This window comes from Xyrauchen texanus, chromosome 8, assembly GCF_025860055.1.
Source record: "Xyrauchen texanus isolate HMW12.3.18 chromosome 8, RBS_HiC_50CHRs, whole genome shotgun sequence".
In the NCBI taxonomy this organism is placed as follows: domain Eukaryota; kingdom Metazoa; phylum Chordata; class Actinopteri; order Cypriniformes; family Catostomidae; genus Xyrauchen; species Xyrauchen texanus.
In genome coordinates, this window is record NC_068283.1 from 32,832,378 (window position 1) to 32,855,925 (window position 23,548).

The window sequence follows — 23,548 nt, forward strand, 5'->3', positions numbered from 1 at the left end:
GCTGCTTGACCAATCTAAATTCGGGTGTGTCTTACCTCTGTTTTGATTTGATGTTTCTCCAGATAAGTGTACGTGGGAAACCACGCATGGCCAATCCAAAGCTATTATAAGAGAAGTTATGTTGGTCAACTTACATCTGCAAAGTGGCCGTGACCTCTACTGAAGAAAACGTTAAGTTACATTCAAGTGTATGCAATTCAACGGGGCTATACTAAAGTATATTTGATTGTGTGAGCGTGAACGATCTCAGGTATATAGCAATTACCTCTGTTTGATGATCCAATACTGGCCGCTTGTGATCGTGAGACCCGCGGTGTAGAGAAAAACACGCGAGGACCTCAAAGCGACATCGTTTCTTAATCTAAACGGGTAAAATATAATTAAAGGAGTTAAAAGAAAAATCAAACATTCGCTCACTTTTAATGATGCTCAGATATCATTAAAAACCTTTTTCATTTATGGAGTCAGATGAAATAATGAGGTAATACATAAGAGAAAATGTATTTCATTTAATCTTGTTGTGTTGCGTAACAAGAAAGACAGTAACGCGCAGAGACCTTCACCCGTATTATTGGAGACTGCCATTGGACCGATAAACGGGCTTACAAAACCAAATTATCTATTGACACTTCAGTACCACAAAAAGGACATTCTTTCCCTACAGGGGGGTCAATGTGTGCCACATGTCTGTTTGTAGCTACCACCCAGTGAACAGCCCTCCATTGGAGATCCGCAGAACGTTTCTCTATAAGAAGTTTGTACAGTGGAGGAGTCTGGCCCGAACAAATCTGACCACTTTGACTCCTTGCAATCTTTGAGTACATTGCAGTGAGATACTTTCACACAAATGGTGTATAGTGCTTTTTTTTTAAACATTCTCAAAACTATCCAACTCAAGAGTCCTGAAGTTCAGGAGTGAACCTTCCTCAGGCTCTACCACTACCGCTGCTGAAATCTCTACTTGGGGTAAACTTTTATGACTCCCTGTGTTCTGTTCAGATATTTCATTTTCCAGCCTTGTCTGAAGACAGAAGGTAAAGCTGAAACTATTCCCTCCATTATTCTCTTCATACCCTTATAGACTTGATACCTATCAAGTTGCACATGTCCTATGGACTTTACCAATTAGCATCATTCTTTAGGTCAGCAATTTTTGTATACCCCCCTCTTGCCAATACAGATTGTATACTTCTGGGCTCTAGTGCCCATGCTTGTATCAACGGGTTATTAAAAGAGGTTCATTTTCTGTCCAAAGTCCAAGATTTGAGAGGTTACTATTAACTTTAAGAACTGAAATCCATGCTCTCAAAATTGCTTTACAGAACGGGGAAACATCCCTCAAGTGCATTAGTTAGTCAGTTTAATCAAAAACAATTGCACATCATATTTTAAAACATAAATGTTTCTCAACAAAGCATGAGCTGTGTTAGCCCAGCACGGTTCCGAATACAGCAATCTCTGTGCTGCTTGAAGTCTAAAAGTCTTTATTCTGTTTTTAATGTCCAAAAGTCCTTGTCCTCCATTTGAATAAACAGGAAGAATACAGCAGATTGTGTCCAATGGTGTCCAGCCCAGAAAAAATCAATTAACTTTCTTTGTAGTTCTTTAACAACACTATCTGGGGGTTCCAGAACATTCATTTTATGCCTTATTGCAGAAGCAGCCAGATTGTTCGTGAGTCATAACCAATACCCTACCCCTATAAGCTGAGGTGGCACCCACGACCATCAAGACAACTGGTCACACAATTTCTCCACCACACCCTCCCAGTTTTTCTGCCTATATTGCTCCATTCCTAAAAGCACTCCCAACATCTTCAAACCCTCTCTTCCTCCTTTAACTCCAGCACTGGAGGGGGCCCTCCCCTGCCAATCTCAGCATAGGCAGAGAGAGTGATTGGCCTATTTTCAAAATCAACTAGAATCCCCTGCAATTTCTTCCTCAGTTGGTAAAGGTTAAATTGCCACAGAGTACAACTGTCCTTATAATGGACAGCCTTGCCTTACGTATACCTCTATGAATTGACACAAGGTATCTTAGCCCACCTCCAACCTATAATAATGCAGATGTGCCAGTGTATAAAAGTTTAAAGAGATACAATTCTCACCAAAACCTAAATCTTCATAGTCACTTTTTTGTTCTTGCAATAATGTAAGTCATGTAATAATTTAAGATTAAAATGCCAATAATAACTAGAACATTGTGACTTTTTTAAACTAACTTTTTTACACAAATGATGATCAGTAAAACCATATTGGAGTCATATTGAGCTTTTTTGAGAACAGAATTGCAACACCTCCACCAAAGTTAAAGTCATGACTTCGAAAGATCTTACCCTCCCACCACATTCTCCATTCTATTTCATTGCTTAAATCACTATGGGTTTCTTGCAAAAAATAAAATTGATATCTTTATTTTGAATTAATTCATACAAAACAGGCCCTATTTTTATAATTCCTTCCACCTTTAATCTTAATGCACTCCATGAAAAAAGAAAGAAAAGGAAGACATAGAAGAAAAAAAGACATAAAAGAGCAGAAAGAAAGAAACACCCTTAGTGACCTCACCATTACTTAGAATATTTTTCATCCATTTCATTCCTCTGAATAGTTTCAGTCTAAATCTTGTCCTTTGGCGTAATTCATCAAATCCCACACACTTCTGTAATTCTGGACTTCAAATGTCTTTCCAAATGTCTGGTCAAGAAATCATTAATTTCCTTCACCGTATATAACTGATCATCTCCACTGGGATGTAATGTCAGACATTTCTGAAAAACAGTCATCCTCACCCAACTCATCCATTCCATCATCTTTATCTGCAACTTCAGCAATAACCTCATCATCACCAATTTCGACTTCACACCGAACAGCATTTACCTCAGCTTCATTCTTCTTATTCACCTCAACTCTCTCACTACCACACTTTTTTCCAACCATTTCTTCACATCTGCTTACATCCTGATTATTCTGTTTTTCTTTCTGTTCTAAAACAACTCCCTTCTTTTCAGTTTCAATTAATTTCTTTCCTACAACATTTTTATCGGCATTCTCTTTTGACACACTTGACCCCGCAGTTTCATGATCCTTTTCATTATTTGCATTGTTCATTTTATGGGGCGCGCATTTTGATTTTGTGTCCTATGTCACCACATTCAAAACATTTAAAACTTCCAGTACTTGCATAAAGCACATAGGATTTGCCATCGTAAATGACTCGAAAAGAAATATCAAGAGTCGATGAATCCAAAAACATAACCACTTGACGTCTAAGAGTGTGTTCACACTTGGCAGGTTTGGTTTGATTAAAATGTACTCTGGTGCGATTGCTCTGTTTGAATTGAAGTGTGAATGCTGCCATCCGAATCTTGGCGTGTACCAAACCCACTATTCAGTCGGTCTCGGTCTGCTTCCAAACAAACTCTGGTGCGGCTCGATCGATGAGTGAATGCAACATGGACCAAAGACGTCTAAACGGACCAAAAACAGGAAGTAATTTGCCTAATACTGACCTCAAGCATGCCTGGTTCTTCTCATCATAGGAGCTTTGTTGCCTATTATAGTTCGGTACAGGGGTCGGAACCGCTGTCAGCTGTCCTTGCATCATATCTTCGTTTGTGTGTGCAATGGAGGAATTCCTGGCTTTTTTTGGACTCCTTTACACATTTTATTAGCTCTTCGTTTGTTCTCAACTGATAAAAATATCACCATATACATATATAAATCCAACTAGCACATTTAGCTCTGCAGCTAGCATTGTTTTGGATGTTCTGCAAGTTCCATCATCTGCAAAATATATGTCATAAGAGCTGTCCAATCAGGTTGTGACTTTTTCCTGATGCCTTTTGTTTCGTGTCTGTTGGTTCGGTGTTAAAAATGGCAGTGTGAACACTTAGCGAACCAGGACTAAATGTATCATTTTCTTTTTTGGTCCAGATCAAGAGGACCAAGAGAACCGAACTACAAGTGTGCACACACCCTAAAAGACGTAACATGTTTGAGCGACTCACTTTTACACCCTTGTGGAACCATTTTAATTCCAATGACAATTTTCCCAAATCTCAACAATTCCTTTTCAATAGCATGATTAGGAATGAACGGAGGAACATTAGAGATTGTAATTCGAATCGATTGAGATACCAACAGAGAAATGACAGTAAAACGCCCAAACAATCGACTGGTTAAACTCTGTTCCTTTAGAAAGATCACAACGGCCTTATTCATACTTGAAGCTGAGACAATGTTTTCATACCCCACCTGTTCTCCTATTGCCACAAGTACATCCTCTACTGAGACGCCGGAGTGAGAGAGAGGAGTCACACCCATTTGGATGAGACACTCTTAATAAACACTCTTAAATATGACAAACTTAAATATGCAAACCACACTCTTAATTAAATTGAAGACTCAATTAATGATAATCAGTTCTGGGAAAAATAAACAACACAACCAGGGCATAGCCATACAAAATGGAGAATTATGGAAAGTTATTTTAAAAACGTGGTCAAAGTCAATTAGAATCTACAATGAAAAAAATAACCAAAACCCTTTAGACTATCAAATTAGCAGAGAAGAATTGACGGATGCACTTAAGAAACTAAAACCCAGAAAGACGTGTGGTTTAGACAACATTAGGACGGAAATACTGAAGCACATCCCAGCAGTAATGCAAGAGTCCTTGTTAAAACTGTTCAATCTGGTTCTGCAAACTAGCTATTTTCTTGATACCTGGAGTATAGACTTAATACACCCATTATATAGAGTGAAGACATATTTGACCCCAATAACTACCGAGGCATTTATGTAAACAGTAATCTGGGGAAGACTTTCTATTGTATCCTGAACGCCCAGATATAGGCCTTCCTTACCAAGCACAATGTCTTGAGTAAGAGTCAGATTGGATTCCTACCAAACCACCACACCACTGACCACATTCACACGCTACACACGATAGTCAACCGGAACGTTCATCAAGTCAAGTAATTTTTATTTGTATAGCACCTTTCACAACACACATCGTTTCACAGCAGCTTTACAGAAAACATGCATTAACAGAAAATAAAACTGTAATATCTATACTGTCTGAGTCATCATTGTGTTGTTTGATAAAATTAAATTGTGAATTGTGTATAGAAATTAAATAACTAAATAATAATTGTATTTATAACCTCAGTGAGTATGCTGAAGGCGACTGTGGCAAGGAACACAAAACTCCATAAGATGTTGATTAATGGAGAAAAATAACATTGGGAGAAACCAGACTCACTGTGGGAGCCAGTTCCCCTCTGGCTAACATCATGAATATAATGACAATATTACTTATGTATAGTTAAAGTCATTGTTTAAAATTATTAAACTAATAACTGTTAAGGGTCAGTGTTTAAACAAAGATTTTGTATGAACTTTAAGATTAATGACCAATGTCTTTGAAGTCCATCCTGGATTAACTGCAGAAGTTCACACAGATGCAATTGTCCTTGTTAATTGGCAGATGAAGGCTTTTGTTTGTTAATTAATTGATAGTCTGTGTATTCCATTTTAAGAGTGAAGTCCAACATTAGAATGAGGTGATGCAGGCAGAGATCAGTTAGGTGCATCACAGTTCAAGCGGCCAGTCATTTTGGTGAGGTCTATCCTAAGTCCAAGGTTCAGGCAATGGCATATCAAGTATCCCATGTCTTATGGTTGGAGTTCATCAAAAAAGCAAAGGCAAAATGTATGCATGTTTTGTTGATTTAAAAAAAGTATGATCTTCCAGAAAAAAAGTCAGATTACAGGAAACCAGATACACATTCACTCTGGGAAACACTTCAATAGAAAACACCCGACACTACGACTATCAATCAGTGCTTCAGGGGGTTTTGGTTTGGCAGTGAATGCACTAAAAGAGAAAGCTAGAAGAACATTCTATAATTTTAAGGGCAAATTTATCCAAATAGACATTCCTGTAACAATTTGTTGTAAAATCTTTGATAGTATTATTATGCCTATTGCTCTCTATGGATGCAAGGTTTGGGGTCCACACTGTCTGGCAGATTACTTGAGATGGGACAAAACCCCCATAGAATCACTCTGAAATTCACAAACCCACTAACAAACACCAGTTTCAAACCAGCACTGCTGAACTAAACCAAATGAGAATAAACCAAATCATAAAAGAAGATGGATCCTCTTAGTGATCACAGTCTGGCCATAGAAAAAGGCAGACACAGACAAACATGGCTTCCAAAGGAAGAACGAGTCTGTGCTCACTGTGACACTGGTGAGGTCGAGACAGAGACACGATTTCTCCTTCACTGCGAGAAATGTACAGAGGTGAGAGAGAAATACTTGAAAGGCAAAAGAGTTGAGACAAACTGTCAAACCTCATGCCACAGTTGTCCAGTTCAGCAGAAACAGATCAAGTACAGGTGTTATGGGGACATTCCCGAGAGTCTCCTGTATTTCACACCCATCTCCGCCCCTCCCGTTAAGTTATTTCTCCCGGTAAACTCCCGTCATTTGTATGGGCCAAACCTCGTTATACGAATAATCTCATCAATATATTATTCCAAGGTTGTCCAGTTGCCAGATCTTGTATGAAACGCATCCTACTCACACAATCAAGCCATCATACCAATTTCAACCCATTTGTGACCTCAACCTGGCAACCTACAATCCAGTTGCGCAGTTGATATCTGCGCAGGTAGTAAACGCGGGAAGTTGAATCAAGCGTCACTGGTAGATGGGAAGAGAAAGTGGTGCTCCAGCGAAAAAAACAAAATATACATGTAAATTTAACAATAGCTGGAAGGAAGAATTTAGTTTCATATCTCGATGCCATATCGACAATGGCCACGCCTTTTGCAAAGTATGTTGCATTGATTGTAATATTGGACACGGTGGGAAAAATGAAGTTACTCACCACATTAAATCACAACAAGGGCCTTTCTGAGTGGAGTTTGCAAGTTCTCCCCGTGTTTGCGAGGGTTTCTTCCGGGTGCTCCGGTTTCCCCCACAAGTGAATTGAGTTAAGTGAATTGAGTTAAGTGAATTGGACACTCTAAATTGCCCCATATAGGCCTATGTGTGTGAGTGAGAGTCCCCCAGCCTTTGAGGGTTGCGTCAGGAAGGGTAAAACTTGTGCCAAATCAAAGATACATGCGGACCCTACACCTACGTGGGACAAACGCTAGGAAAGAAAGAAAGAAAGAGAGAGCATATTGTTATTATCGTTTTAATTACATTTTATTCATTACCTGGCACCTTATTTTAATTCTATTTTTATCGTTATTTTTACTGTTTTATTATTATTATTTGCCTTGTCCTTATCTGTTTTGTGTATTAATGCTTTTGTCAATATTGCATGTAAACACAATCATGCTAATAAAGTACTTGAAATAGAAGAGAGAGAGAGAGAGAGAGAGAGAGAGAGAGAGAGAGAGAGAGAGAGAGAGAGAGAGTCGGGAGCGCGCACAGGTTCTCACGCATTGAGGCGGAACAGACTCAGAAACAAGAAACGCTGTGGAACATCTGCATACAGATCACTGCACGTTTATGTATTGATATAGGTTTGCGTTGTATTTGAGGGTAAAGCAAGACTTTTTACATCTTAATTGTGTAACATCCTATGCGGAATGTCCACCGTTTAATTGAATTCAAAATGAAAAAGATATTTGCTGTCGTCTTCCAGTAGAAATAAGGTGGGTTCACTTTCAATCTTGCGTGTTGTTGTAGATTAATAGGAAAATGTTGGTCCTCGCGCATCAGCCGAACAATCGTGTGTCGGGTGCTGTGGGTGTGTCACTTTTGTTGCTGCTGTATTCTCTGTGTGTGTGCGTCTCAGTGTGCACCGTATAACCATTATTCTTGTTAAATGATTGCCATTTGGCACTCGTACAGAGGATGCGTGGGTGCGTGTCCCTTGCCGTGTGTCTCTGTTATGTTATAAAAAGGAAAAGTAATTTATTAGAGACTGATTGATAATGATATTGATTTGAGACTGATTGATTGTACTATTGATTTGAGCCTTATGTTAAACGTTGTATGGTGCACGAGACTATTGAAGTGTTCATTAAGCATGTTTTAAATGTTTCTGTCATAAATCATAAACTCAAAATTATCAGAGGTGTTTAAGTTACAGATATGGGTGTGCCATTTGATGCTCTTTGTTTTTTTCACACATTGATTTTTACTACTGATGCTGAGTTATCTGATGTTCATGTGCATTTTCAAACGAAGCATATTATCATATTGACTTGAATTACCCCCATCCCTCAATGAAACAGTCTTTAAACATGTGAACTAATTAATTTATATTAAAAGGGTGTTTATAATAATACCAGTTTTCATACAGTGCGTCAAAAGGATTTTCATGGATTTACAAGAAGTTTCCATGTTATCGATATATGTCATTGTATAATAATGTAAAAGCAATGTAAAAGATAATGTTAATGTTCATTCTAGTTTATATTTCCTAAGAAAGCTTGCTTTTATTAAATGCGATTTACAGTATACTAACTACAGTGGCAGTCCTGGAGCAACATGAGGTTAGACAAACACAAAGCGAAATTAGGATTAAAAATAGTATCATTTACAAAACAAGTAGTGTCTTAAAGAATCTAACATCCATCTAGATGTGTATATGATCAATTCAGGGGAGGATGAGGACAGCAGGAGCCAAACAATGGTTATGGTGGCTTTATCCTGTCCTGTGTTTATTTCTGTCCCTGCAATGTCTCGGGACCAATTCCTAAATAAAATCCAGCCAGGTGGACAGGGGCAGATTGACATGACAATGTTGCAAAGTCCAAAAACCTGCCACTGGTTACAGCTCACTTTGAAAAGAGGAAGCCCTTTTTAGGTAAAGAAGGGAGTGAATGAGTAGATGGAGTTCAGTGAGCTATTGTTAATGTTTACATCATTCTCTCCGAATGCTTTCATACCATATCAGCTTACAAGAAAGTGTTCTTAAGCAGGTAGAAAAGAATTCAAGTTGAGTTTTAAGATAAAACTTAAGTACCAATAAAAACAGATACAGTACATTGCATCAGCAATACTAGGTAATTGTCAAGTGTTTTGACAATTTTAATATTTGAAAGAGTGTAACCATTTAGTAAGGTTTCCATAATGTTTTAACGTAACATAATTTGCAAATGACATTTGTTCAGCGATGTATGTGTGCCAAGGCATTATAAAATGTAGATTATGTCTCTAATGTTTTCGTTTATTTTTACTCAACAGTTCTCAGCGATTTAGAAGCCAAAAGTTTTTAAGGACACAAAAGTGTGATTTTGAGCACACAAAAGTTGTGAATCTCTGGAATTCAGCATCTTGGGCATGGCTTTGAACACTGATGCCAGCATTCCCACTGCTGCCACTGGTGCAGAAGAAGAAGAGCAGCAACAACCAGAGCAAGGGCCCAATCAACAACCAAGCACAGAGTCAGACCACACCCTAAACTCCTCTCAGCCAGTTAAGAATGAGCAACAAGATCCACCCCCCGCCACAACACCTACTCGTGCCTTAGACCCTGTCCCACCACAGGAAGTCCCACCTAGAGATCACCTGACAGTCATCGATGAGAATATGGAAACAAGTAAAAAACTAAAAACCTATTTAAAAGTTTTGTTTTTTGTACCTTTCATATTCTGCCTCATATTTAGGTCCACTCAGAATCTGCACCTAAAGAAAGCTCTGCAGATTTCTTCAGAATTTGAAAGACCATGAATTCGAATTTATTCACAAAGTTCTACACATCCCTAGTACACCCCTCACATTTTTGTAAATATTTGATTATATCTTTTCGTGTGACAACACTGAATAAATGACACTTTGCTACAATGTAAAGTAGTGAGTGTACAGCTTGTATAACAGTGTAAATTTGCTGTCCACTCAAAATAACTCAACACACAGCCATTAATGTCTAAACCTCTGGCAACAACCCCTAAGTGAAAATGTCCAAATTGGGCCCAAAGTGTTAATATTTTGTGTGGCCACCATACTTTTCCAGCACTGCTTTAACCCCCTTGGGCATGGAGTTCACCAGAGCGTCACAGGTTGACACTGGAGTCCTCTTCCACTCCTCCATGATGACATCACGGAGCTGGTGGATGTTAGAGACCTTGTGCTCCTCCACCTTCCGTTTGAGGATGCCCTACAGATGCTCAATATGGTTTAGGTCTGGAGACATGCTTTGCCAGTCCATCACCTTCACCCTCAGCTTCTTTAGCAAGGCGGTGGTTGTCTTGGAGGTGTGTTTGGGGTCGTTATTATGCTGGAATACTGCCCTGCGGCCCAGTCTCCGAAGGGAGGGGACATGCTCTGCTTCAGTATGTCACAGTACATGATGGCATTCATGGTTCCCTCAATGAACTGTAGCTCCCCAGTGCTGGTAGCACTCATGTAGCCCCAGACCATGACACTCCCACCACCATGCTTGACTGTTGGCAAGACACACTTGTCTTTGTATTCCTCACCTGGTTTCCACCACACACGCTTGACACCATCTGAACCAAATAGGTTTACCTTGGTCTCATCAATCTAATTGGTTTCAGTAATCCATGTCCTTAGTCTGCTTGTCTTCAGCAAACTGTTTGCGGGCTTTCTTGTGCATCATCTTTAGAAGAGGCTTCCTTCTGGGACGACAGCCATGCAGACCAATGTGATTCAGTGTGCGGCGTATGGTCTGAGCACTGACAGGCTGACCCCCCACACCTTCAACCTCTGCAGCAATGCTGGCAGCACTCATACGTCTATTTCCCAAAGACAACCTCTGGATATGACCCTGAGCATGTGCACTCAACTTCTTTGGTCGACCATGGCGAGGCCTGTTCTGAGTGAAACCTGTCCTGTTAAACCGCTGTATGGTCTTGGCCACCATGCTGCAGCTCAGTGTCAGGGTCTTGGCATATATATATATATATATATATATATATATATATATATATATATATATGCACCAGTGCTCTTTTAAAAGTTGACTAAATTAACTTTTATTACATACATATATTTAAAACTTACAGGGGCAATTCCCTTGAACAGCTGCGCCACATTTGCGTGTGTGAAAACCTGCGACCACCAACAATTCACCCACAATCTAGTTTAAGCAGGCGCAATCAGCACTAAAATTGCGCTCTGTGTTGATTATTTAAATGTAGTCACTGTCATTACTTTTTGCTCAGACACACCCCTTTCTAAGTAAATGAGTCTTATAGATTGCGCTTCATCAGAGACTATTTTGCAATGATGGGCCACTTCTATTAAAATGAGTGGGAGATATTGGAATGGCCACTAGTCAATGGATTTATAAAGGAATTTCCACCCTACAGGTAAAAGAGCCAATCACCTTTTAGACATAGTCATCGGCTGTCAATCAACTTAAGAACGCGCATAATCATTAAATATACAAGATAGGAAAATTCAGGTTTTTAAGTGTAATCTGGGGTAAAAAAGCACAATTTATCATACTAGTGTTGTCATATTTTTAACAAATTAGCAAAGAATGTAGAAGAGCGTTATAACCTGCCATATATCCATATGCAAGGTGTAATCAAGAATACACCGGATGGGGTGGCTGTGGCTCAGGCAGTAGAGCGGGTCGGCTTCCAATCGCAAGGTTGGTGGTTCGATTCCTGGCCCACATGACTCCATATGCCGAAGTGTCCTTGGGCAAGACACTGAACCCCAAGTTGCTCCCAATGGCAGGCTAGCACCTTGCATGGCAGCTCTGTCGCAATTGGTGTTTGAATGTGAGTGTGAATGGGTGATTGGGACACAGTGTAAAGTGCTTTGGTAACCTCTAAGGTTAAAAAAAGTGCTATATAAGTGCAGACCATTTACCATACATTTGGCATGTTAAAGAGATGATTCAGGTGTCTGTGGCAAAATTAAATTTGAGTGCCCAATACGCATAAAACTCTGAACCTCCAACCAAAATTTTGGGATCTTAACACGCCACGAAAAAGCATGGGTTGTGTCTCCATCTTCTGATTGACATCACCAGCAGGTGGGTGTGTCTTTAAGACCAAGCCTATACAATCTAGAGAGGGTCCAATAGAATCTTGAATTGCATAAGGTGAACCCTTGGTGCACACTTGATGTTTTTTAGAATACTTGCCCACTCTCCCCCCTCGAATACCAAATTTAAATCTTTCTCCCATAATCTCTTGAGAGAAGTTGAGAGTCCGTCCCCTAGACTTGGAATTAGCAGGAAGTAATACACTGATGCCTCATGACCTTTTCCAAAAGCAGTAATCACCTCTTCCAGAGTATCTGCTGGTTTAGGGGGATGTATGCTTCTCCCAAAAATAGTACAGAGCAGGTGGCGCAGCTGTAAATGCCTAAAGATCTGAGACCTGTGAATCCCAAAATGTTGAACCAAATTCTAAAAAGATCTCAACACTCCACTCTCATACAGGTCGCCAAGTGTAGTAACCCCCCCTCATAATCCACTCTGACCCGCAGAAAGGGGAATTATTGAAACATAATTTAGGGTTCAGCCATATGCTTGAGGCAACATTTAAATAAATGTCCGAATTAAACACTGGACCCTTTTGTCCATACCGAGTGCAAATGCGAAACGGGTAACTTCTCCAGATTAGTTTGATAGAAAGGCTTTGCAATGGCCAAATAGGGGAAATAACTTATTGTTCAATACAAAACCAGGGAGGGGCTCTCTCAGGTGAAAGCGACCAATGAGCCTGTGACAGGGCGGAGGGCGGGGCCAGGTCATGATTCTACACACCCGGCCCCTTATCAGTTTAATCAAGCCTCTGAGAGGGATAAAGGCTGACTGCGGATGGTGGTGCGGTAGAGAGTGAGCGTTTATGGGCAGCTGTCTGTCCTATGTGTGTGTTTGTGTCTTTTTGGTTAAGTTTGTCATTAAATATTATTCATATTGTCAAGCCGGTTCTCGCCTCCTCCTTTCCATAACTAACGTTACACTGGTGCCGAAACCCAGGATGGAGGAGGGATATGCCGTAGTGGATTTCTCCATCCACCCCAACGGAGCAGCCGTGGCCATCTGCTGGGGGACGGAGGAGCCCAGCCGCCTGGAAGCGGAGGAGTGAGGGGAGAAGTGGTTCCTAGTCAGGGCTGCTGCCAGGGGTGGGGGGAGACCCCTACCAGCCTCTAAACGAGGCGGGGTTAAGAGAGGACCACCAACCACGAGCGGGAAGGGGCTCCCGGCCGACTGCCTGGAGCGGGAGAACCGCTGCCAGGGGCGGGGGACACCCCTTCTTTTCCACGAGAACGTTGCAGGGCGTTCCGTCCCGCGAGTAAGTGTTTTTTTTTCTCTCTCTCTCCCACTGCCATTCCGCGTTGGCCTTTTCCCTCTCTTTTAAATTTTACAGTGTATTTTTTGTTGGGGGTACTGCACTGTTACAGGGAGTACCCCCTATTCTAATCATTATTGTTTCCCTCCTCCTGTCCCCTCCCATATTCAGGAAGGCGGGTGGGGTGTAAGGCATGCCCTCCCCCAGGGAAAAGGGGGGTGTACGTCATGCCGGGGGCTCCCCCTGGGGTTAAGTGTGTCATTAAATATTATTTATATTGTCAAGCCAGTTTTCGCATCCTCCTTTCCATAACTCCCGTTACAGAGCCAAATGTCTGAGACCGAATGCATAATTATAAATCAAAATGTTGGGTAGGCCTAGCCCACATTTGTCAATCAGCCTTTGCAACTTACTGAAATGTAATCTGGGACGCTTACCATTCCAAATGAAGGATGCTTCTCTATGCTATCAAATTGCTAGAAATAAGAGAGGGGGGCATCTATAGGGAGAAACTGTAGCAGGGAGTTGAATTTTGGAATACAGAAAATTGCTCTCGTTAAGGTATTTCATGGGGTCTTCAATTATCACTTAAGTCACACTGTGATGTACAAACCATCCCTTCATTTTTTTAATTAATTTTTTTTTAATTGCAAATTAACAAAAGATTAACACATACAAGGGAGTGAGACACATATACAATACAGAAGAGAGAAAAAGCACAAAAACAAAACAAAAACAACGAAATACAAAACAGCCCAACACAGTCATCGATAAAGTGGTGTATGTAGACAGATGAGATCCTTTCTGTGACGCAAGTATAGATAGGGGCAGTCCGGTAGTATCAGTATATTTTTAGTGAGGGTATTAATCACCCCAACAATCACAACAACAACAGTAATATATTAATATTAGTGGTGATAGTATCAATGATAATATTTATAATGATAATTCATGACAATAATAGGAGCATTAGCTCTAGCAATCTATAATAATAATAGTGACAATAGTACTAATAACAATACATTTAGGTCAGTCAATAATGTCACCGTACCTGCTCTAAACTCTAGGTCAGGGGGCTGATCCACAACTGCCAGTGAGCACAACCCACAGACAACTCCATCCCCCTCCCCACACAGACACCGACACATCTCCTCTATTCAATAATCCGATTCCCCCTCACCGCCGCCAGCGACACCCAAACCCCGTAGTTAAGCTTCTAGGCTCCATTGAGGTGTCCTCTAAAAAAAAAAAAAAAGTATGCCGGGGCACCATAACAGGCACCTCCAAACCAAGCTCCCTTAGTCTGTTTGTGACCTGACATAACCAAATGTTATGGGTGGTTGGCCCTCTTACCCCCTTTTTTTTTTCTTTTTTTTTTCCTTCTTTTCCTTTTTTTTTCCCCCTCCCTTCTTTTTTTCCCCTTTCCCCTTTTCCCTCTTTTTTTTTCTTTCCCCCTTTTTTTTTTCCCTTCCATGGCTTTGAGCAAGGTGTGCACTAGTTAGCTCCCCAGCCAGAGACACCACATCCAACCCAGGTATCAAATCAATGATTCTTTAACACGAGGGAGGGATCTGGCCAGAGGCAGTGAAAGGGAAGGGCCAGTCAGTCCAATCACTGATTCTGTAATGATTATGCCAACAGGATATGCCAGTTGCACCCACCAACAGCACCTAGAACAGACGCCCGACCCAGACCATTTATATTTTTAACAAAATTTTATACATATTTATACGTAATATTTTCTGAATTGTCATTTATATAGAAAGAGAGAGGAAGGGAAGACTAATCATTCTATAATAATAATAATAATAATAGTATCAATATCATCATCCCTACTACCACCAACTTTAATAAAAAAAAATAAAAAATAGCAATAGTATGCAGATTTTAAATAAAATAAAAGTACAGCTTATCGAACATTATACATATACATGTATACATACATACATATACACACACACACACACATACCTACATATACATACACACACACACATACCTACATATACATACACACGATACATACATCTACACACATATACAAATATACATACACACACATACATACAAATAGATACATATACATATATATATAAAGGGCATCTATACTGAATAATTGTAGTACTGTACAGTAATGATATTACTGTAATATCATCAGTAGTGTGGTTGGGAGAATGCGTTGGTCCGGTTCCAGGTTATTGATTTATATGAAGATGAGTTAGGAATGGTTTCCAGATATCAAGAAATGTAGATATAATATTCTTGTTAGTGTATGTTAGTTTTTCTAATGTGATGTACTCTATTAGAAGATTATTCCAGTGATTGATATGTATACAGTTTTTGGACTTCCAGTTTTGCAAAATTACTTTCTTGGCGATAGTTAGAGAGATGAGGAGGGGTTTTTGTATTTGATTGGGAGATTATCAACTTCCATGCAGTTATTAAGTAAACAGAGTGACGGAGATGGAGGGATTCCACAACCCATGATAACGGAGAGTTTTGTGGTCACTGATATCCAAAATGAGTGAACTGATTGACAGGTCCATAGGGCATGAAAATAGTCATCTGTGCTCCCCAGTGTGCACTGTGAACAAATGTCTGTGTCCCTCAAGCCCATTATAAACATCTTTCTTTCGGTGATGTGAATCCTTGAACTGTATGAGCTGGAGGTTAGTATTATTAGTCATCGAGAATGTGTTGTTACAGATTTCCTTCCAGAGGTCGGTGTTGGGGGAGAAGGCTAAGTCTTTTTCCCATTTATTCATGGGTATTATAATTGTTGTATCATTATTTAATATAAGTTTATGTAGTTTGGATATTAGTTTGTTGGTAATAGTGATTTTCAATAAATCTTCCATTAACTGAGAGGGATGAAGTGGGTTATTAATTATGTTAATCTTGGATTTAACTATGGATTTAATTTATTGATATTGTAGAAACTGTTCTCCCCCAAGACCGTACCTCTGGACTAATATTTTAAATGATACGAATTGGTTGTTTTCAAATAAGTGATGGAGATGAGTGATTCCTTTTTGTTTCCAAGATGGAAAATTGATCGGTTTATTGCATAATTGAAAATCAGGGTTGAACCAAATGGGGGTGTATCTACATGATGTTAGTGGTGAATTATTAATTTTGTTTACTTTCCACCAGGCTGTCAGAGTTGATGCAATTGTAATATTATAAAAATAGAGCATTTTCTTAATTGATTTTTGTAGAAAGGCAAGGTCTGAAACTGAAGTATCTTTGCAATGGTTTTGTTCTAATTCCATCCATGAATTATTATGATTATTTTTATGAATCCATTTATATAAATATTGTAGCTGGTTTGCTAAAAAGTAATATTGAAAATTTGGAGATTCTAGGCCGCCATGTTTTATGCCATTAAAACATGGCCATTCATTTCGCCATTAATGAATCCAGTGATTTGAACCATTTATCGGTGGGTGTTGTTGGAAGCATTGAGAACAGATAGTTGACTTGTGGTAAAGTTTTCATTTTAACTGTAGCAATGCGACCGATAAGTGATAGTGGTAGGTTAGTCCAGCGTTTTAAATCATCTCCAATTTTTTTTAAAAGTGGGGTATAGTTGAGATTAAACAACTCAACTCAAACCATCCCTTCTGTCCTTGAGAGAAAAATTAGTGCTCAGTGCCTTTTTTCTCAATTTCCCTGACTTTTAATCTTAGACCAGGTGTCAGACTGACATACAACGTGATTTATAGCCTCACTCTACTTTCCCTACTTCATCATCCCAGCTTTCATCCCCTCCCCCACTCTCTGTTTTTCTCAAGAAGTAGATGAGTCGGATCCTTTTACCTCTTACTAATAAAAACTGAATCTGAGATTTAGGTACTGCAATGAACATGGAAGAACAGAGGCCATAGACACAGACAGACATAAAAGGGATAATCAGAAGCATTATGCCCATTGCCACCTCAGATTTTGAGCCCAGTGGATTATGAATGCAACTTCTACAAAAGTATTGGTACCTTTTGTAATTAAGTTTAAAAGTTTAGTTAATAAGGTTAAAAACAGATAAAAAAAAATAGATTCATGATGCCAATGGATGTAATGAATGTTTGTTGTAACTGATGTAGTCCTATGAATTACTGTATTAACCAGTCAACAATGTCTCATTTTCTAACATATCAGTTACCCTGTCTCTTTTTCTCACTCTCTCTCTCACTCACTCACTCTCTCTCTCTCTCTCTCTCTCTCTCTCTCTCTCTCTCTCTCTCTCTCTCACCATCAAATCAGGTAATGGCATTTGCTCTGCTCCTGTCGACAGTTGTCCGCAAGCTTCCTCTCCTTCTCGCCAGCAGCATGCCAAGCCTAACCACGGGAATGTTAATGGACGTGCTAGGCTGAACAGTCGCTCTGGGTCAGTGAGTCACGCTGGGTCACCTCGACCATCGCTCACCAGAAAGCCCAGCGCAGCCACTGATGCAGGAGCAGATGGCTCCAAACCTAACGATTATCTAATATGGGCTATTCTGGCCTGCCTCTGCCCTGTCTGGCCAATCAACATTGTCGGCTTGACCTTCTCAGTGATGGTGTGTGTGCTTGTGTGTGTTGGGGTGGGCATCGGGATACAATTTCTGTTGAGTAAGGAGGGATTGAGATTTCACTTGTATATGTGTCTAGCTGATGTATCCTTTGTTTATGCAAGGTATAGTGCCAATGTTTTTGAACATTAAAACTACTGAGTGTTCACACATACAGTTATTTTATCATTAAAGGTTGCAGAGTGGCTGTATTGTTGTTCGTAGTAGTTCCTACCTAACGGGCTGTACAACTGGCCACAGTATTTGAAAATCTTGTCACAAATGGGATGTATTAAAAACAAACATGTCATTCCATTTTGATAACGAATCAGTTTTCTTACTGCAAAAAAAACAAAACAAAACATTTAAGTGGAAATTGTTTGTTTATTAACTGCACTTATGATAAATCATATCTTGAACAAGATTAACAAATGTTAATGCATGAATCAAATTTAGAATTTAGAATGCCAACAATGCCAAGAGTACAATTGTACTTAAATTTCTTGCATCACTGGCATGCCTATGTCACATTGACAATGATACATTTCCATCATGATGTTGCGAAAACAGGATTAGAATGGAATGACAGAGCAAGTGACTATTATTAAGTCACCACCTCATTACAGGTGTTCCACTAGCACAGTTCTCGGTCCTGCATACGGTTAGCTAACCGTGCTGAGAAAGGCAGCCCGGGAACGATTTGTAATCATAGCATCTCATTCTGTGCTCAAGTGGAAATGTTCATCCTGTTCAGTCACTGCAAATCACTGTTTATGTGAATGCCCATTTATGCTTTTCATTACTCTTTTTATTCTGTATCAAGGTTTATCTCCATCTCTTGTTCTCTATTTCATTTAACCTCTCCTTTTCCTCTCAGTCTCGTAACAGTCAACAGCAGGGGAATGTGGACGGTGCCCGCCGTCTTGGGCGGAATGCAAAGATCCTGTCAATCGTGTCATTGGTGGGTGGGATTATCATCATTATTGTTACCATTGTCATCAACTGGGGTGGTGAGTATCCTTCCCTTGAGTCCAGAGCATGTGAAATTTAATGCAAGGCTATTTTTGGTCAGTGTCAGATTGAAGGTTAAGTTTACTGTGAGGATTTGAAGTAGATCTGATTACAAGTGAATATGGTGAGATAATCAAAAGCAAGAGATTTCAATATGAACATGTTTCATTAAATTCTTCCAGACCAAATTATCTGAGCTATGTTTTACATATTGCATTAATTATATATCTATATTCTCTTACTCTATGAAATCAATTGTCTCATTTGTTTCTATATTTATTTAAATATTTACTTCTATTAAAACAAAATATATAATTTTAGGAGAAACATCTGAGACAACATTGATATTTGATGAGAAACATTAATGAGAACTCTATTAAAATTCCTGAGGTTAAAGTGCAACCTCTTAGTGTAACATTTTCATCTGTGAAATTATATAAATGAGGTTGAGATTCTGAATCCTGTTTCAACACTAGCTAGATAATAGAGGTAACCTGCTTTAAACAACATTTTTAAAGTATTGCATGTTGAAAGTCTATTTTGAGATCTAATTTCTTGTCAGTTCTGGATTTAAAATAAATGTGAAAGTTTGGTAGACCTCCCGTAGAGTGTTTTGTTGTATGTTGTAGGCTTTAGCGTTTAGTCTTTAGAGAATGTGTGCCTTTTTAGCATTTTAATCGTTATATTCCAACATGTTCTTGGACGCAAGTGCTTTGTTTCAAACAAGTTCACTATACTTCAACACCTCTCCTTCTCTTTCAGTAATTCTTAAGACCTGACGGTCATCATGATCAAGCAGAATTCACAACTTACCTTCACAATTAACAACCAATCCATGATGACCATTTTGTTCGTCCATGTGTCATTTGTTACTATACATTACCTGAGCTCCTGAATGCTTTTTCAGTTGTTTTATAATCAGTCTCAAGACTCTGAAGCTGGACATTACCTTTATCTTCTATCGTGCCAGAACTATCAGAACAAGATGGACTATTTGAATGCTTGGGATCCCGACTGAAGAGGAAAGGCGTGCATGTGCGTTTTTCTTTTCTTTTCTTTACACTGACTCATCATTGTAGATGATGTGAGTGAGGAGACCACAAGAATGATCTAATATAATTAGTTACATTCCCTTTGAGGATTAGGAGGAAAAGAATAAAAGGGAATGAAGGAGATGGACAGGGTACAATTAAAAAAAAACTTACAAGAAAGTACAAGATCAGATTAGTACCCCTGTGTTCTTAAAGGTATAAATCCATAAAGAAGTGTGTTGATTAAATTGTAAATGATTAAATAATGACTATTGCACTAAAACACTGCAGATGGCTTTGGTATTGAAATTCATCCATAAATTAGACTGGTTACCTGACCCGTTTCAAACAGAGTTTAGTGCCTGTTTCCGCTCTCAGTTGTGATATAGGGATAAGATGTTAGGGAGGCAGGCTGTCTATCTATCTATCTATCTATCTATCTGTCTGTCTGTCTGTCTGTCTGTCTGTCTGTCTGTCTGAGGGTCAATATCTATCTATCTATCTATCTGTCTGTCTGTCTATCTATCTATCTGTCTGTCTGTCTGTCTGTCTATCTGTCTGTCTGTCTGTCTATCTATCTATCTATCTATCTATCTATCTATCTATCTATCTATCTATCTATCTATCTATCTATCTATCTATCTATCTATCTATCTATCTATCTGTCTGTCTGTCTGTCTGTCTGTCTGTCTGTCTGAGGGTCAATATCTATCTATCTATCTATCTATCTGTCTGTCTGTCTATCTATCTATCTATCTATCTATCTATCTATCTATCTATCTATCTATCTGTCTGTCTGTCTGTCTGTCTGTCTGTCTGTCTGTCTGTCTGTCTGTCTGTCTGTCTGTCTGTCTATCTATCTATCTATCTATCTATCTATCTATCTGTCTGTCTGTCTGTCTGTCTGTCTGTCTGTCTGTCTGTCTGTCTGTCTGTCTGTCTGTCTGAGGGTCAATATCTATCTATCTATCTATCTATCTATCTATCTATCTATCTATCTATCTATCTATCTATCTATCTTCTTGCTTAATGTTCACATACAAATATTGCGCACATATTGAACTGTAGGTTAACACACCAATAAGCAAAAATGCTGTGTATTAGAAACTCCTACAGAGAGAGGCACGGAGAGAGAGATGAAAACAAAGTGGGAGGGGCCGAAGCTAAGCCGCAGTCCTTTGTTTTACACAGATCAAGGGATGGAGAGAGAAATGATAGGGCAGGAGGGTGGCTGGCTTCTGATGAAAAGATACCCTAGAGATGGGGAGACAGAGGGAATGCAGTAGTTTTGAGAGGCATCTGAGCTGGTAATGATTGGCTGAATGAGGAAGCCAATATTGTATTGCTTGCAAGCATGGCCTCCCATTGTCTTCACAGCTACAGTATCCTTAGCAAGTTTCTTTAAGACTACTTATTTAAAATGATGTAATAGCAGTATGTGACCACATTTGCGTGTAAAATGTTGATCAGACTGTTTTGACTATCAATCATGTTTTAAACCGTAATGTTTGTAGTCAGCTACATATTCAGCGAAAACAACAGGACATTTTAACGATGATGAATCGTTTTACACAGCCAAAACTGTTTGTTTGCTTAGCAGAACGATTCCATGAATCATTCCTAGTCAGGCTGCACTGACTGTGCCAAAATTCAGACTCTGCAAAGAGTCCATAGGAAAGCTCTTTTCCAGCTTATGTGGGTATGTGTGTGACAGAGACAGTAAATGAGAATACGAATGTGTCTTTTTGTCAGACTGATCTCATGGAAGTATTAATATTATTATTATTTTTTGCTAAATTATATTACGTGGTCCCTTACAGATATTGCAGCAGATCTGAGGTGAAATGTTGGTGTTAAATTTCCTACCAAACAGACACATTTGTTAAGGTCAATGCTCTATAGAGTTTTAGAACAACAAAACTGACCTCCCTACCCGAAACCTTCAACCTAAACCACACAAATAGTACCATAAAAAGCAAACGTGAGAATAAAAACAATAGCTGAAAAAAAAAACATGTAATTTTGTGGTGCTTTAATGACACTTTCGGCTTACATGTGGACTTGCTTGCTCTTCAGGACTCGTACCACAGTCCTTTACATAGGGCCTTTGCATCAGCTGGGCTACTGTGCGATTTGAGGATGAAGTGTAGTTTGTAATGTAATGCAAACATTAAAATGTATCTATCGCCTTACAAGTCATGCTATAGTAAAAGTGTTTAGATGTCATAAGAGAGCACTGTGTGAGGAACAGAACAAAAAGTAAGTGTTTATGAACTCGTTTTACTCACAATTTGTTGGAAAGGAAATAAAAGTTGTTGTTTTAGCACCTCTATTGTACATTTCCCCAGGAAACTGCTGCAGTACTGTACATATAACGAGCCACATAAAAAATATTTTACAAAAATGCAGGTGTAGTATTGTTGTTCTATGAGAACAGGTTGCTTTTTGTGGAAAGCACATATGGCATTTTATTTATTTTATATTTAAATGTTTTTCCCTATTTCTCTTATTTTCATGCCTTCATGTTGCTTGCATGTGGGAGGTTTCTCAGTTTTACTGATGTACAGCTTTTTACTCATCGATTTAGGTGTTCTGCAACTATCTGAAGTCAAGTATGCTTTTTTTTTTTTTTAAAGTTAAAACCTTTGGTCTGTAGCACTTTGTAAATGTTCAGTATCTAAAGCAACTAATTCAGTATGATGTTAAGCACGCTAACTCAGGTTGGGCAGTAAGACGCCCCCATTTTTGGGCTTGTAGTGGGTTTGGCTTGTGTGAAAGCGAGGGGTTAAAATGGTCTTTTTGACAAATTTCAGTTATGCTCACTCCACGACCCCAACCCCAACAATCAAACGTGAATGACTGTAGCATGCACATTTTATCAGCTTTGATACAAACTGTGTGCAGTCAATGAATGCCAGCTTGACTTTTTGTTCTATTGAATTGTTCTGCTCAGCTATTTATATTTAACCTGCTTACACTGCTGAAATGGATGATTGTTTATACATATAATATATGTACATGCACACACACATATATAACTACATGTATATATGTGTATGTACAAATTTGTACTTCTCCTACTGCATCTGCTTATCTCTTCGATGGACATGAACAGTGTTCATGAGTTTGAAATGCAAATCTTGACTGTTTACACTACAGTGCTTTCACACATTTTTATCACATTTAAGTCTTTTATTGGTATGTATTTTGAAACTGGTCTTCTTAGCATACACTATGTACAAGATGGGAAATCGACATTGTTTTGTATATTCCGTATTCTGCACAATATAATTCTATAAAATAATATTTCAAAGACTCCAGCCGAATCCAGTTCTACACACCTTTTTGTGTTTATAAAATATACCCTCACACAAATCCAATACCATTTTGGTGAAAGCACCTGTGCTAGTCAATACTTTTCTTCTGTGAACTCAATTGTCTTCTTGAGATTTGATATAAGAAGCATTATGATAACTCTTCTTCCTAATGTAATCCTGATTTTATGCAGATCTGCCTGTGCATGCCTTAATGAATTGCTTTGGAGCAACAATATGTGATGTACAGTACACTCTATCTGAAGCGAGGCATTTGATAGATCTCACATTATTGATCCTTATTCTGCTCTGTATTGATTATGCATTACTGTGACCAGTAAATAAATGGTCTCACATTATGCCACTCCTGTGTGTTTGTACTCTGTGAATTTA

General features: G+C 39.0%; 1 protein-coding gene across 1 annotated transcript; it reads left to right on the plus strand.

Moving 5' to 3' along the window:
* Positions 1–7,485: 7,485 nt before the first annotated feature.
* Positions 7,486–23,511, plus strand: LOC127648007 (trafficking regulator of GLUT4 1-like). Its single transcript, XM_052132563.1, has 5 exons — positions 7,486–7,681; positions 9,222–9,576; positions 17,513–17,808; positions 18,677–18,809; positions 19,573–23,511. Exons 2-5 carry the CDS (start codon positions 9,318–9,320, stop codon positions 19,587–19,589), a joined length of 705 nt encoding a protein of 234 aa, XP_051988523.1. The 5' UTR covers positions 7,486–7,681; positions 9,222–9,317; the 3' UTR covers positions 19,590–23,511.
* The last annotated feature ends 37 nt before the right edge of the window (positions 23,512–23,548 follow it).

What these genes read in the sequence shown, in the direction of transcription:
- LOC127648007 (XM_052132563.1), top strand. Translation starts at nt 9,318, where the DNA reads ATGGCTTTGAACACTGATGCCAGCATTCCCACTGCTGCCACTGGTGCA. An exon ending in CGATGAGAATATGGAAACAA is followed by an intron (nt 9,577 to 17,512) that starts GTAAAAAACTAA and finishes CCATCAAATCAG; the next exon opens with GTAATGGCATTTGCTCTGCT. An exon ending in GCTTGACCTTCTCAGTGATG is followed by an intron (nt 17,809 to 18,676) that starts GTGTGTGTGCTT and finishes TTTTCCTCTCAG; the next exon opens with TCTCGTAACAGTCAACAGCA.